This window comes from Stomoxys calcitrans, chromosome 2 (genome assembly GCF_963082655.1).
Source record: "Stomoxys calcitrans chromosome 2, idStoCalc2.1, whole genome shotgun sequence".
Classification (NCBI taxonomy): Eukaryota; Metazoa; Arthropoda; class Insecta; order Diptera; family Muscidae; genus Stomoxys; species Stomoxys calcitrans.
Window position 1 is genome coordinate 37,093,398 of NC_081553.1, and position 16,904 is coordinate 37,110,301.

The 16,904-nt window shown below is 39.8% G+C and overlaps 1 protein-coding gene across 1 annotated transcript; it reads left to right on the forward strand.

Moving 5' to 3' along the window:
* The first annotated feature begins 28 nt into the window (after positions 1–28).
* On the forward strand, positions 29–13,077 carry LOC106089833 (G-protein coupled receptor Mth2-like). The gene is made up of 7 exons (XM_013255826.2): positions 29–360; positions 419–532; positions 4,455–4,692; positions 10,039–10,257; positions 10,322–10,442; positions 12,663–12,863; positions 12,947–13,077. The coding sequence occupies exons 1-7, from the start codon at positions 31–33 to the stop codon at positions 13,005–13,007; spliced, it is 1,284 nt and encodes a 427-aa protein (XP_013111280.2). The 5' UTR covers positions 29–30; the 3' UTR covers positions 13,008–13,077.
* The last annotated feature ends 3,827 nt before the right edge of the window (positions 13,078–16,904 follow it).

Consider the following 16,904-nt stretch of genomic DNA (forward strand, 5'->3'; position numbering starts at 1 on the left):
TATGGGCTCAGTTGTCTTTACTCTATCAATATGATGGGTAGAAGCAAGTTTTTGAAATATTTATTCCTTACCATATACATCTCAAGTTTTGTGCGTGGTTTGGCATCTGAAAATTGTCAAGATCGTCGAAAACTTTGCATGACATTGTGTTGTGAAAAATGGAAATCTTTCAACTTGAACTCAAAACGTTGTGAGTCATTAGACAAAGCGGCAAACATCTCATGGATGAAGCGCATGCCATTGGGCCGTAATTATGTTAGAACCATAAGTGTACTAGATGATTTTGATCATAAGGTAGAAACCCCTTGCAGTGCTCCCCTAGAAGTTATAGACAATGAACCAAATACATTAAACTTGGATGTAAGCGGCTTAGAATTATTTTTTTTAACTTTTGAAATACTTTTTGGGTAATTTTTAGCATATTTTTGGCGATTATTGTTTTACCCCTCATCGCCTTGAGTTAGGAGGAAAATATACCCTACTTCCACTTCCCAAACAATGTATAGCTGTTAAAGAAGAAACTAATGTTCAGGTGAGATATAAAGTAAAAATGCAAATTGCGAACAGGGGCAAACTTCTCGCATATCAATGAATGCAGTCGGATTCAAGTTTAAGCTCAATGATAAGGGGCCTCCTTTTTATAGCCGAGTCCGAACTGCGTACCGCAGTGCGACGTCTCTTTGGAGAAAAGTTTTACATGGCGTAGTACCTCATAATTGTTACCAGCATTATTAGGGGAAAACCGCCGCAGAAAAATTTTTTTGTAATGGTCTCGCCAGGATTCGAACCCTGGCGTTCAGCGTCATAGGCGGACATGCTAACCTCTGCGCTACGGTGGCCTCCTAGATATAAAGTAAGTGACGAAAAACTTTTCTATGTGCCGGTCTCTCAAAAACCCATCGCGAAACTAAGAAGAATTGGGTATAAGAAGGGAGAGAATGTAGAACGACTTTCGATGTGAGCGCATATTCCAAGGAGACAACAGGACTCACGGAGACACTAGATTTCATGAGCAATGTGGACGAATTTGGAATGATAACTGAGACAACGGAGGACATGTTAAGGCTTTCAATGAAAAACCATACTCCATATGATATTACGAGACTTACGGAGACACCAGATTTCAAGGACAATGAGATTGATTGAAGGCTCATCATTACGGACTTTATGGAGAAGAAATTCTGTGAAGCTTCCAAGCTTGAGGGGCTTGCGACCATTGAAATCATCCAAATCTAAAGGAATATTTCTGGCTTTACTACAAAAGGAAATGCTCTAACTGGTGCCTAATCTGACCGCTATATTCAGAGTGCCTTGTATATACTCCGATAGACTGGCCAGAGGTTGGTCTTTATATCTCCGCAAAGCAAGCTATGCGGCACCTTAACTTGCCTTAGTTTAGGTTGCATGGGTCGCCGACCAAAGGTGAGTTCATTCAGAGGCTAGTTTGGCCTATTGTGGTACCCTAGAGAGAGAAAGGGAAGAAAAAAGAAAATGTGAGACCTCGTACTAGAGGTTATACACGAATAAAAGAAAAAGACAGAATGAGTGGAGAAATCCGAGCGGGGGGTGAAGAACCGCCCGTACCTACTCAAGCACGGATCTACCTAACCCGGAACTTGTTGCACCCCCCGTCGAAACCATCCTGTTCACTCAACAAACCTTAGGAGAGATACCAGAGGTACGTTTGCAAGTTCACCCAGATCACAGAAGAAACAGCTCCCCAGAAAGGAGAGCCTACGTCTCTGCAGACCCGGAGAGGAACACAGCAAGTGCTCAATAGTCTCCTCCTCATCCAGGCAACTCCTACAGAAGTCATTGTGCGGTATCCCATTCGCGCCGCCATGTGGCCTATGTCCGGTTATGACCCCTGTCAAAGTACTCATCGACCTCTTATCGAAAGCCAGCAACTCCCTCGCCCTCCTCAGTTCGATGATCGACCATAGCGCCTCCGCAGTCCGGCAACCATCCACCGAGACCCACCTCGCCTCCGATGCCGTCCTGGCCACTACATCTACTGTGTTCAGTAGCTCGACAAATGGCACGTAGGCAATATCGATGACTAATCCGCCCGGCGCAGACGAACAACTGCTGGCGCACTCGTCCGACCTCTCATTTTCTGGAATCCCCTCATGCCCAGGAACCCATGTCAGCGTCACATCGTGGGCCCGGAGCGTATCCAGGGATTCCAAAAAGTCCGCCACTCATCTCGACCTAACCATCCTCGACCTAACCATCCACGACCCTGTCTACATAAATTCTGAGTTTCGGAGTTTCGAGGGCGGTAATCCCCTTCCCAGAATTCCTCTTGCGGCCACTGCAATGGCACAGACTTCTGCCTGAAAGACCGTACACTCGTCCGGCAGTCTCAAAGACATACTGATATTGAGTGCATCAGTGTAGACCCCCAATCCAATCCCTGACTCCCTCTTGGAGCCATCTGTATAGATGGAGGTCTCATCCTCCTCAAATACTCCATTCGCCCTCCATTCATCTCTCCCAGGAAATCGAATCGCGAATCCCCTTACTCAAGTCGGCAATGGTGCCAGGTAGTCGGCGATCCTCCTCAGTCTACCCTCCGTTTCCATAACACCCAGAATCGAACTGTGGCCGCAACCATCCTTCTTCAGCATGCCGAGCTCTCTCGGCCTAAGAGCGACCCTGGCGAGGCAGTTCTAAATATAGGCCCCAATGGGCTGCATATCCAGCAAAGCCTCCAGTCCTACCTTCGGTGCGGATCTCAGCGCCCCTGTGATCCCGACGCAGGACAGTCTCTGGAGCTTCTCAAGCTCCTTCGCGCGCGTCCTCTTGCCTACGGCATCCCACCATACCAGTGCTCCATAGGCCAGTACTGGTCTCACGATGGCCGTATGCATCCAATAAATCATCTGAGTCACCCCCCACTTCCTACCGAACATTCTACTGCAGGAGTAAAAAACGCACAGTGCCTTATGGCTTCTTTCCTCGGTGTTCCTCTTCCAGAACAGTTCGAATCGAGGACTATGCCTAGTACTTCGCCTTCTGCGACGGTCGCAGTGCGACCCCATCCAATGACGAGAGTCTGAACTCCGGTAACTTATATCTACGCGTAAAGAGCACCAGCTCCGTCTTCCCTGGGTTGGTCCTCAAGCCCATCACAACTACATCCTCAGTGACCCTTCCATCATCTCGCTGAACGTCGACAGACACCTCCCTCGGACCAGCAGCACTACGTCGTTCGTGTAAGCGATAATCCTCGTGCCGTCCCCACCGAGATCCATCATGTGGTTCCACAGTATCGGTGAAAACAACCCTCCTTGGGACGTTCCTCTAGTCACCCGCCGTGTGCGTGCGTGTTGTGCCCCACTGAAGTTCTCCGGCGTCAGTCCCCCTCTCACCTTCAGGTCAATCAGTCTTTCCAATGTTTTCAGCAAAAACGATGGCAAACTAATAGACTAACTTGCCTCACTCTCTACTCTAAAGCATGGAGAGTATAGTGGATACCATGATTAAGAGTAGGTCATCCAGCGAATTGTTCAAATACAAAAAACATCATGCCTATGCCAAGGATGGTCGTTGGAGCTGGAAAACTATCGATAATCGTAACTCAAGATATTATTCGGTTTTCAAATTGAGGTCTTTAGGTGGTTAAGAAATCAAAACTGGGGATCGGTTTATTTAGGGCCTATATCGAAAACCAAAGAAATATGACCCATTTGCAAGCCCCAATTACCTACACAGATAAGATGTATCTGCGCAAAATTTCAAGCGAATATCTTTATTCATTCGAATGCTATCGAGTTTTGGACAGACGAACGGACATGGCTAGATTGACTCAGAATGCCAAAACGATCTAGAATATATATGCTTTATAGGGTCATAGGTCAATATTTCGAGGTGTTACAAACGGAATGACTAGATAAGTATATCGTCAAATTTCATCCCTTTCGGATTAGAATCATCGGTTAATATGGGAGCTATGTCAGGTTATACACCGATTTTAACCATGCTTGGCACAGCTGTTGGTCATAACGAAACACTTTGTGCAACATTTCAGACAAATCGAATGATGATTGCGTACTCTAGAGGCTCAAGAAGTCAAGATCTAGGCTCGGTTTATATGGGTGCTATATCAGGTTATGAAGTGATTTAAACCATACTTGGCATAGTTTTTGGAAGTCATAACAAAACACATGATGCCAAATTTCATACAATTTGCGCCCTCTAGAGGCTCAAGAAGTCAAAATCCGAGATCGGTTTATATGTTATATCAAAACATGGACCGATATACTCGCAGACGCACATGACTAAATCGACTAGGACAAGAATATATAAACTTTGCAGGGTCTCAGATCAAGGCTTCGAAGTGTTACAAACGAAATGACGAAATTAGTATGCCCCCATCCTAAAGAGGAGGGTATTAAAATTAGTACTAAAACCACAAATATTTAATTATTTTTTTCTTTATTTTTTTTTAGGAAAATGAAGTTGAGGCGTTGAAAAATGCCTATTTAATTCCATATTTTACTGCCACAATCCTCTCTACGCTTCTCATGCTAGCGACGATTTTGGTCTATGGAACACTGAAGGAACTGCGTGAGAAGATCAATTCAAAACTTTTTATATGCTATGGCATTTCAATGATGATACCAAGTATTCTTATGATGCCAGCTGTCTATGATTATCACTATCCATATTTGGAACAGTATGAAAAAGGTATGTAGAACTGCCTGAACTGACTTACTGTGCATTCAGAAACCAGAGAGTACTGCTGCTTGGGTTGAATACTTTGAACTTAGATCCGGTTTCTCGTAGAAAAAAATAAAATTGGTAATAAATAACCGTACATTAATTATCGTGGGGACAAACCTTCTGTTATAAAATTTGTTTTTATACTCCCCACCGTATGATGGGGTTGAGGGTAACACCTCGAAATAATGATCTACGACCGCATAAAGTATATATATTATTGATCATCTGGACATTTTGAGCCCATCTAGCCTTGTCCGTCCGTCTCTCTGTCGAAATCTCGATAGCGATCGAACGCATAAAAATAGCCGCTTGAAATATTGCACAGATACATCTTATTGATTTTTATATAAAGATTGGAAAATCAAGTTCATAAGTTCCAAAGCCCAGATCCCTGATCTGAACCACGGATGTCGAAAGTCTAACATAAGTCGCTGCACCAAATTTCAACGAAATCGGATAGTAAATGCGCTTTTTATAGGGACAAGACTTTAAATCGAGATATCGATCTATATGGCACCTATAACCAAATTTGGACCCATCTGGACCAAATTAAACAAGGATATAATAATCTTTCTACTCTCTTCACTTCTATATCCGTAGTTATATCTTAATAGTGACTGGTCTCGATCATATATTATTCAGATCCCGAGAAATCATATACAAGTAACATTTTCAGACTACTTTTTATGGTATTAAGACCCTAAATTGGAAAATCGGTGTATATGACAGATATATCTATAAAGTTGCATCTGACACACATGTTGTTCCGATGTCGAAACAGACCCTCTATCGGTATATCGGTCTATATGACAGCTATATCTAAAACATTCCGATATTTACTATATTTGGGTCAGATGGCGGGTGGCGTAAAACAACTCACTGATTCAAATTTCAGCGAAATTGCCAAAAAAAATTCAGCTTTTATGGGTTCCAGACACTTAAACTGTAAATCGGTCTATATGGCAACTATAAATAAAGTCCGATCTAATCCATATTTAGGCCAGATGTCGGGAGGCTTCAAATTTCAGCGAAATCTAATAAAAAGTAAAGCTTTTATGGGCTTCAGACCCATTATCGGCAGATCGGCAGTTATATTTATATATAATCCGATTTATCGGTTGAATATCAGGAGGCTCAAAATAACTCAGTTTCAAATTTGTGCGAAATCGGGTAGTAAAAAAAGCTTTTATGGGCTTCAGAGCCCTTATCGGCAGATCGGTCTATATAACAGCTATATCTACAGTCCGATCTGAACCATATTTGGGTCCGATGTTGGGTGGCCTAAAACTACCCATTGTTTCAAATTTCAGCGAATTCTATTAAAAAATAAAGCTTTTATGGGCTTCAGACCTTTTATCGGGAGATCGGTCTATAGGGCAGCTATATCTAAATATAGTCCGATCTGTTCCATATTTGGGTTAGATATCGGGAAATCTTAAATTACTCACAGTTTTAAATTTCAGCGAAATCTGATAAAAAATAAAGAATTTATGGGCATTAGACCCTATATCGGTGGATCGGTCAGGTGGTAGATATATCTATTTACAGTCCAATCTAAACCATATTTAGGTCCGATGTTTGTTGGCCTATAACAACTCATTGTTTCAAATTTCAGCGAAATCGGGTAGTAAATAAGGCTTTTATAGGCTTCGACAGACCGGTCTATATGACAGCTATATCTAAATACAGTCCGATCTGAACCATATTTGAGTCCGATGTTGAATGGCCTAAAACAACTCATTGTTTCAAATTTCAGCGAATTCGGCTAAAAAATAAAGCTTTTATGGGCTTCAGACCTTTTATCGGGAGATCGGTTTATAGGGCAACTATATCTAAATATAGTCCGATCTGTTCCATATTTGGGTTAGATGTCGGGAAACCTTAAACTACTTTCTGTTTCAAATTTCAGTGAAATCGGATTAAGAGTAAAGCATTTATGGGCATTAGACCCTTTATCGGGAGGTCGGCCAGATGGTAGCTATATCTATTTACAGTCTGATCTAAACTATATTTAGGTCAGATGTCGGGAGGCTTAAAATTACGCACTGATTCAAATTTCAGCGAAATCTAGCAATAAATAAAGCATTTATGGGCATCAGACCCTTTATCGGCAGATCGGTCTATATGGCAGGTATATATCTAAATATAGTCCGATCTGAACCATATTCGGGTCAGATGTCGGGAAGCCTTAAACTACTCACTGTTTCAAATTTCAGCGAAATCGGATGAAAAAAAAGCATTTATGGGTATTAGACCCTTTATCGGCAGATCGGTCTATATAGCAGCTATATCCAAATATGGTCCGATTTGGCCCGTCCAAGAACTTAAACAGCTTGCATCAAAATTGTATTTGTATTTGTATTTGTATTTTTATTTTTATTATGATAAAACCCATACAAAAGACAGTGTCTTATATAAAGCATGGGTTAGTAAATTGATAAATACAATGAGTTCAACAAGTTTTCATTTAAATAGAACAGTAATTGGTACAAAATATTTAACAATTTAAGCAAAGTTACTGATACAATATTTAAGTTAAAAAAAGGTTTAAACAAAACAAAAAAAAAGAAAAAGAAACTTTAAAGAAAATTTAACAATTTAATCAAAGTTACTAATAAAATAAATTAAAAAAAATAGTTATAAAAAAAACAAAACAAATAATTAATTAAAATGATTATAAATCAAAGATTTGAACTGTCGTTCATTACTTATATTTTGAATACTATTGGGAAGATTATTCCAGAGACGTATAGCATTAACAAAGAACTGTTGTTCAGATACACGATATTGATGACGTATTTGTATTACTTGTTTACCTCTTGTAGAGTTAGCAAAACGCAAAACAGAAGCCAGATATGACGGTTCATTGGTATAAATTATCTTGTGGATCATTTGCAACAAGCGTATCTTAAGGAACGAGTTAAAAGAGACACCATATACTTGTCTGGCAAAGTCAGATACCCGGTCTCTTCTACGCAAACCAAAAATGTATCTAACGACATCGTTAAAGGCCACGTGCAATTTATTCCTATGAGTTACATCACTACCGTAAAAAACCTCGCAAGAGTATAATAGTTTCGGCAGAATAAATGTCCTAGCCAAAAGCATTCTTATTGACAAAGGGGTATACTGTCGACTCATATATAAGTTTCGTAAAACGCCGTAGGTCCTGCCCACTGTCATTCTGACATGATTCTTCCATGAAAGTCTATCATCAAACTCCAAACCAAGGTTTCTTGCAGATGAAACAATCTCAATTGGGGCTCCAGCAATTGCCACATCAAGATTGGGCGGCATTGTCACCCGATTCCTACCAATTACAAGGCACTTTGACTTTATTGGATTTAAAAGAAGTCCGTTGGCGTTTGCCCATGTGTTTATCCTATCCAAGTCATTATTTTGTCGAAGTACGCCATCGATCAACCTCCCCGGCGAGGAGCTCATATACAGCTGTACGTCGTCGGCATACATATGAATACCACAGTTGCGCAACTGTCCAGGAAGGTCATTGCTATATAAGGAAAAAAGGAGTGGGCCCAATACAGACCCCTGTGGAACACCTCTTGAGACTGGAAGATAACTAGAACAGCGGCTATCAACACATACCGATTGGCTTCTATTCGTAAGATAGGAATATATAAGATCCGTTGTTCTTTCAGAAAATTTAAATAAATGTTTCAGTTTAAGGCAAAGTATATTGGGATCAACGGAATCAAAAGCTTTCGAATGATCTAAAAGAACAAGAAAGGCAACTTTATTGCTGTCAATATCACTCCTTACATCTTCAACTACTTTCAAAAGTGCAGTAGTGCAACTGTGCTTTGGCCGGAAACCAGATTGAAAATCTGTTAGCAGCGATTTATTCGCAATATATTCAGATATTTTCCGGTTGACTAGAGTCTCAAATATCTTAGAGACAAATGGAAGTATTGCTATTGGCCTAAATTCCTGGTTATTCTTTGGTATTGGGACTATCCTTGCCCGTTTCCAAGACTGTGGATAGCAACTCCTTAAAATAATATTGTTAAAAAGATCAAAAACACGTATCTGTGCCAAATTTCAGCTCAATATCTCAATTCTTGAAGCCTGTAGAGTTAGAATTAGAATTTTACGACGATCCAAAATATATATATATTGGGTTGCCCAAAAAGTAATTGCGGATTTTTTAAAAGAAAGTAAATGCATTTTTAATAAAACTTAGAATGAACTTTAATCAAATATTCTTTTTTTACACTTTTTTTCTAAAGCAAGCTAAAAGTAACAGCTGATAACTGACAGAAGAAAGAGTGCAATTACAGAGTCACAAGCTGTGAAAAAATTTGTCAACGCCGACTATATGAAAAATCCGCAATTACTTTTTGGGCAACCATACTTTGTAGGGTTGGAAAATGATATTGCGATGTGTTGCAAACTCAATGACTAAATGAGTATACCCCTATCCTACGGTGGTGGGTATAATGACGATTTGAAACGAAATCATTTTTGCCCGAAAGGGGTATTTTGGGAATTTTTGTAAAAAAATTTGGGCAGATTTTTTTTTTTTTTGGTTTTTTAAAGACACCTTCAACCGTTAAAGACCGATCCGGACTGTACTTATCACAGTTATTGGAAGTCATAAGAGAACACTACATGCTGAATTTCAGTCAAATCGGACAAAAAGTCAAATCGGGAAATCGGTTTATATGGTAGCTATATCAGGTTATAGACCGATTTGGACCTTTATAGGCACAGAACACTGTGTGCAAAATTTAAGCCAAATCGGACAAAAATTATGGCTTCCAGGGGCTCAAAAAGTCAAATTGGGAAATCGGTTTATATAGTAGCTATATCAGCTCCTTGACCAACTTGGACTGTACTTGGCACAGTCGTTTGAAGTAACATAACAGAAAACTATATGCAAAATTTAAGCCAAAATTTTGGCTTGCAGGGAACAAAAAGTCAAATCGGGAAATCGGTTTATATGGGAGGTATAACCAAATCTGAACCGATATGGCCCATTTACAATCCCCAACGACCTACATCAATACCTAGTTTCTGTGCAAAATTTTAAGCGGCTAGCTTCACGCATTCGACCACTATCGTGATTTCGACAGACAGACGGACGGACATGGCTAGAACGAATCAGAATGTCGAGACGATCCAGAATATATATACTTTATGGATTTACAAACGGAATGACTATATCAGTATACCCCCATCCTATGCAGGTGAATATAAAAATGTGCTTATTATCAGTTCTGGCAAAAAAACCAATTGACGAAATTTCTATACAAAACGCACCATTCTCATTCGAGCTTAAATTTTCTCTAGATATTATCAGCAAAACTATGTTTTATTTCGGCATCTCAAGTCTTCAATGGTCGAATGTTACTTGTTTCGAGATGCGTCGAACATTTCGACAAATAAATACGGAACGCAATTGGAAAAAGGATTTAAAACGTTTCTTGTGGTATTCTTTGTATGTTTGGAGTATATCCTTTATACTGACTATGGTAGCATGGAGATTTTCTCTTCGGAATATGCATGAGGGTAAGAAACAGCTAACCCTAACTGCTTATAAAGTAATTGCATATTAAGAATTTTATCTTTCTAGTTTTGCTTGTACCATACATTACGGTCAACACAATTGTATTTGTAATTCTAATAGTGGACGTTTTGAGAACGCGTTTAAAAGTGGCCAAATTAAAAGAGGAAAAACATTCTGTGTGGCAAATGTAGGTGAATATTAAAAATAAGTAAAAGCGTGCTAAGTTCGGCCGGGCCGAATCTTATATAGCCTCCACCATTGATCGCATTTGTCGAGTTCTATGCGCGGTATCTCTATTTAGACAAACATAGAATATTGAATAAGAACTGTTGTGCTATTGGAGCTATATCATGTTATAGTCCGATTTGGACCATAAATGAATGCTGAACATTGTAGAAGTCATTGTGTACTACATCAGTTCATTCGGATAAGAATTGTGCCTTGTAGGGGCTGAAAAAGCTAAATCGGGAGATAGCTTTATATGGGAGCTGTATCAAGCTATTGATCGATTTAGACCATATTTGACACGGATGTTGAAGGTCATGAGAGAAGCCGTTGTACAAAATTTCTTCCACATCGGATGAGAATTGCGCCCTCTAGAGGCTCTAGAAGTCAAGATCCTGGATCGGTTTAGCTATATCAGGATATATACTGATTTGCGCCGTGTTTAGCACAGTTGTTGGAAGTCACAACAAAACACCTCATATACTTTATGGGGTCTTAGACGAATATTTCGAGGAGTTACAGAATGACGAAATTAGTATACCCCCATCCTATGGTGGAGGGTATAAACATTTTTTTTACCGATCGGGGGACTCGAACCTGGTCTTGCAAGTTATGAATGGCATGGGGGTTTTGTGCACTACATGGTAGTACGCCCATTTTAACAATAACCTCAACTTAAGAATTTGTTGAAAGCCAACAAAATTTCAATAATTTTGTTTGTCAAGTCTCTTGTAGAGACTCTCTTACGTACTTCTACAAATAACGTCTTCGCACTTCATGCAAAATTTCAGCCAAATCCGATGAGTATTGCGATCTCTATTGGCTCACGAAGTCAAGATCCAAGATTGGTTTATATGGCAGCTATATCAAAAAATGGACTAAATTAAACCATACTCAGCGTAATTGTTGGAAGTGATACCAAACACCATGTGCAAAATTTCAGTTAAATCGGACGAGAATTGCGCCCTCTAGAGGCTCAAGAAGTCAAGGCCCAAGATCGGTTTATATGGCAGCTATATCAAAATATGAACCGATTTAAACCATACTTAGCGTAGTTGTTGGAAGTGTTACCAAAACACCACGTGCAAAATCGAATAAGAATAGCGCCCTCTTGAGGCTCAAGAAGTCAAGATCCAAGATCGGTTTATATGGCAGCTATATCAAAACATGGAACGATTTGAACCATACTTAGCATGAGGATAAGACATGAGGTGGAAGTGCTACCAGAACATTACGTGCAAAATTTCAGTTAAATCGGATGAGAATTGCGCCCTCTAAAGGCTCAAGAAGTCAAAATTTTGCACAAATACTTCTTATTAGTGTAGCTCGAGTGGGATTGTAAATGAGTCACATCGGTCCATGTTTTGATATAGCTGCCATATAAACCGATCTTGGATCTTGACTTCTTGGGTCGCTAGAGGGCGTAATTCTTATCCGATTTGGCTGAAATTTTGCATGAGGTGTTTTGTTCCAACTACCGTGTTAAGTTTGGTTCAAATCGGCTCATTAACTTATATAGCTGCGATATAAACCGATCTGGGGTCTTGACTTCTTCTGCCTCCATAGGGCGCAATTCTAATGCGATTTGGCTGAAATGTTGCATGAGGTGTTTTGTTATGACTTCCAACAACTTTGCTAAGTACGGTTCAAATTGGTCCATTACCTAATATAGCTGCGATATAAACCGATCTTAAATCTTAACTTCTTGAGCCACTAGAGAGCGCAATTCTTATCCGATTTGTCTGAAATTTTGCAATAGCTGTTTTGTTATGACTTACAACAACTGTGCCAAATATGGTCTTAATTGTTCTAAAACCTTATATAGCTCCATATAAACCGATCTGCGATCTTGACTTCTTAAGAATCTAGAGGTCGCAATTATTATCACTTCTCTCATGAACTTCAACATACGTGTCAATTGTGGTCTGAATCGGTCTATAGTCTCATACAGCTCTCATATAAACCGATCTCCCTATTTAACTTTTTTTATTCGAATAGCTCCAATATCATAGCAATTCTTTCCTTTGATCATATGTTTGCCTAAAAAGAGATACCGGGAAAAGAACTCGACAAATGCGATCCATGGTGGAGGGTATATAAGATTCGGACCGGTCGAACTTAGCACGCTTTTACTTATTAATTGTTTTTATTATGTTTAAATTTTTTCTTTCTATCCCTACAGTTTACCAACTATTTTACGCATATTTGCCATGATGGGTCTCTCTCAAATCACCCATTACTCAGTAGTTCTTGTAACATTTCTGAATGATACTTCAATAATTAAAATTATTATGATATTTACTGTAATCTCCACTTTGGATGCTCTGCTAATTTTCATACTCTTTGTTATGAAAGCCGAGGTTCGCAGTGTTTTGAAAACAAGGTAATTGTAGAGAAATGCAGTTTTTTAAATTCAAATCTTAATTGTTTTTTATATTTATTAATCATTTATAATAAATATTGCAGAATCTGCTGTTGTCGTAAACAGTACAAAAAGGACCCGCAAACCAATACCATGTCTCTATAAAAAATACAAGTCTTATTAATTCTTTTACACTACACATAACCACAAATAAAAGATAACGAATCATAGACAATCTCTTTTCATGCATTTTTTTATACCCACCACCATAGGATGGGAGGTATAGTAATCTTTTCAATATGTTTGTAACACCTACAGATATTGACTTCGTCATCTTGACATTCAAAGTCAGCGATGTCCAAAATGAAAATGTGACTGTATGTGTGAATAACTCTCTTTAAGTATTTTTTAATTCTCTCAACATGTAAAAATCATTTTTTGGACTCAACAAAGAGCATCAGAATACGTGTGGCTTGCCATCAACGCTACCGTAAAGGGCTGGGCATCGCTGTTCTATAAGTCCATCAAGCCATGTTCGTGCATACATCGGTCTATCTGTCTGTGAAAATCGCGATATCGATCGAACGATGCAGTTGTTATAGGTCGTTTTTTTCACGTAACCAACAAGCAGGGGATGTCCCCTTTATAAGCAGTGCATTGCGTTGGCAATTAAAAAAGTTAAGGGTTGAAGGGGGGAAAGAGGGAGTAGTGTTTATTGATATTAGTCTTAAATTTCTGAACGTCAATGTCGGTGGGAAAGACATTAGCCGGAAGTCGATTCCACATACGAATGGTTGGGCGAAAAATTAATTTTCTCGGTAATGCATGGTTCGGTCGACTGGCCAATCATTGCATTCCTGGTGAACATCCTAACGTCAGGGTTAAGAAGACAAATATCCCTGGAACACACACCATGAAAATAACGTTAGAGCAATACAACGCTACCCACATTCCGACGATGTTCAAGAGAAGCAATAGAGTTGGATACCCTACTGACCCCAATAAACACCATCGCTCTCCGTTGAACCCGGTCAAGTGGCTCCAAGGATGATTTTAGAGCTCCTGTATAGATATTGCGAAGACCAGAAGAGGTGAAATATTTCTTGCACCGCTTAAGAAAGCCCTAACACTTGAATGCTTCTTTCGACACTTCGAATACGTGTTTTGACCAGCGGACATCACATTGTATCTTCATGCCCAGAACATCAAGAGCATCTGACTGTTCAATATCTATACCGTCGATAGATATCGACGATTGAAGTGGTTCATTGAATCGCTTGTGAGACAAGAAACAGCACTGCTTCTTCTGTGCGTTAAAGTCTATTCTGTTCATTTTACCCCACTTGGAAGAGGTCAACAAATCCTGGAAGAGCGTCTTATCCTTAATGCGCCTCCTGTTCACAATTTCTTGAGGACTGGGCCTATGGGCGAATGAATATGAATGACACAGACTACTGCCATCGGCAAATGAGTAGACTTAATTCGAAGTCTGATCCAATAGTCCGTCAATGAAAATAAGAAAGAGGGAAGGGGAAGTGACAGAGCCTTGTGGCACACCTGCGGTCAATGTATACTCATCTGATGAGAACCCATCTACAACAACTCATATAGAGCGAACTCTGAGAAAGCACGATATAAATCGAACAAAGTTATTACCGACTCCTAAAGCGACAAGCTTTGATAACAGTGCACCGTCCCACACCCTATCAAATGCCTTGGAGATATCCAGAGCCACGACCTTACTCTCACCAAACTGGTGGATAGAGCGACTTCATCGTTCCGACAAAAATGCCATTAGATCTCCCGTAGAGCGATTTCTGCGGAACCCATACTGTCTGTCGCTAAGAAGGCCATTGGACTCTAAGTATCTGACAAGATGATGGTTGACCATACTCTCCATAACCTTTGGAGAGAGCGGAGCATATCGCAATTGGCCGGTAATTCGCAGGGTTGTTCACCCCACGTTCTTTGGGGATGGGCTGAACATTCGCAATCTTCCAACGCGCTGGGAAAACTCCCGCACGGTAAGCAAGTTTGAAAAGATTGCGTAGTGGACGAACAAGCGTCGAAGAACACTTACAAAGGACAAGTGTTGATATACCGTCCGGACCAGGATATTTGTTAACGTCAAGATTCGCAAGGTCCCTTTTAATTCCATCCCTATTAATATTACTTCCTGCACCATTTCGATAGCAACATTACGACACCGTTTAGAAAACAAATGGGCAATATCGGACTAGATTTGTTTTTTTAGAGATATATATCTCCTATAAAAAGTTGTCCTTCGATTTTAACTTCCTAAGCCGCAACTATCGTCCAAATTAGCTGAAATTTGGTATATAGTATTCTGTTGAAACTTTCACCATCCTTGTCAGATACGATTCATATCGGTCATTTACCTGAAATAGCCCCCATATAATGCGACCTCTCGGTTTGACCTTTGAGCCACTGGAAACCGCAATTGTTGTTCGAGTTGGCTGAATTTTGGCACATAGCGTTTTGTTACGACAACAGCGCCGAGCAAGTTCTAAATCGGTCATTAAACTGATATAGCTCCCATATAAATCGACCTTTAGCCCCTGCAATTGATGTCCGATATGTTTGAAATTTGGCACGTAATGTTTCGTTATGACCATTGTAAGTCTCTAACCTGATAAAGCTCCCATATAAGACGATCTCCGGATTAGCTTTCTACGGCCCCGAGGTGTTTCAATTTTTCCTGATTTGACAGAAGTTTGGGACGTAAAGTACACATGTCTCCTTCAACTAAGTTCATATGTGCAGAATCTATGGTAGTGGTTTCCCAAGATTCGGTCCGCCCAAACTGAACACGTTTTTATATGTTTCTTCTACATTACATATCCATTGATTATAGAACCGCATGCAAAATTGTGAGACATATAAAAATGTTTCCAGCTTAGAGCAATGTGTTCTTCTTGCCTCTATATCAAATAGAAAAGCAAAACAACAAAAACTCTTTAAAGAGTCTCAGCAATTGTAATGTGTTAAATGTATTGGGGACGGGCTGAAAGAATCGCGATTTCGACCTTTGCAAGAGCTTCATCAGATTATATGAAAATCTTAACAGAACACTATGTGGAAAATTTCAGCCAAATCGGACAAAAATTGCGGCTTCCACGGGCTCAAGAAGTCAAACAGGGAGATCAGTTTATATAAGAGCTTTATCAGGTTCTTAACCGATTTAGACGGTACTTGGCATAGTTGTTGCAAAGAATCAAAATCGAAATTTTTTATCAGAATCGGAGGTGGGGTGCCTAGGAGGACCTCCCATATATATAGACCAATCACTACAATATGGGTATCAAATTAAAGGTATTTGTCAGAATAGAAAGCAAATCTGATATCCAATGGTGGGACTAAATCAGACATATTTACCAACCTTGGCAGTATGGTCTTTGGGAGTAGAGCACAAAATTGACTTCCACTTTTGAGATCAAGTCTCTGGGGATTCACGACACACTTAACAGGTCTTTTACTTATTGGAGTTTAAATAAGAGTTATTTGAGAGTAGAAAAATCCACAGGAAAATTGGAATACATTTTCTACTGAAATTTGGCAGAAATTTCCAAATTAAGAGAACTTTTCTCCAACATAGCATAATCGGGCGCAGCAGAGCAGGTCGGACTCAGCTAGTCTATATATTTAAAAATTAGTTTGTGTTTATGGGTTTGTATTGTAAATTAGTTTGTTCTGTATAGACTCAAAAACGGCTGAACCGATTTCTTTCAAATTTTCACAAATTGTGGGGAGTGGTCCAGAAGGAACAATAGGCTATATGTTTTTTTTCATATCGCAAGGGGGACGGACCCTTCCCCTTACCCCAAAAGTACCAGCCAAAAATAAAAGTGGACGGATCGGGGCAATATGGGTCTCAAATGTAAGGTATTCGTGAGTATAATACAAATTTGATACCAAAATTTGGGTCCAAGTACCTAGGGGGCTGCCCCGACCCCATAACCCCTTCAAATAGGCATATTGGACAATAATGACAATATGGGACTCGAATGAAATGTATTCGGGGGTGGATTACGAATTTGGTCA

What these genes read in the sequence shown, in the direction of transcription:
- LOC106089833 (XM_013255826.2), top strand. Translation starts at nt 31, where the DNA reads ATGATGGGTAGAAGCAAGTTTTTGAAATATTTATTCCTTACCATATAC. An exon ending in AAGAAGAAACTAATGTTCAG is followed by an intron (nt 533 to 4,454) that starts GTGAGATATAAA and finishes ATTTTTTTTTAG; the next exon opens with GAAAATGAAGTTGAGGCGTT. An exon ending in TCTTCGGAATATGCATGAGG is followed by an intron (nt 10,258 to 10,321) that starts GTAAGAAACAGC and finishes TTATCTTTCTAG; the next exon opens with TTTTGCTTGTACCATACATT.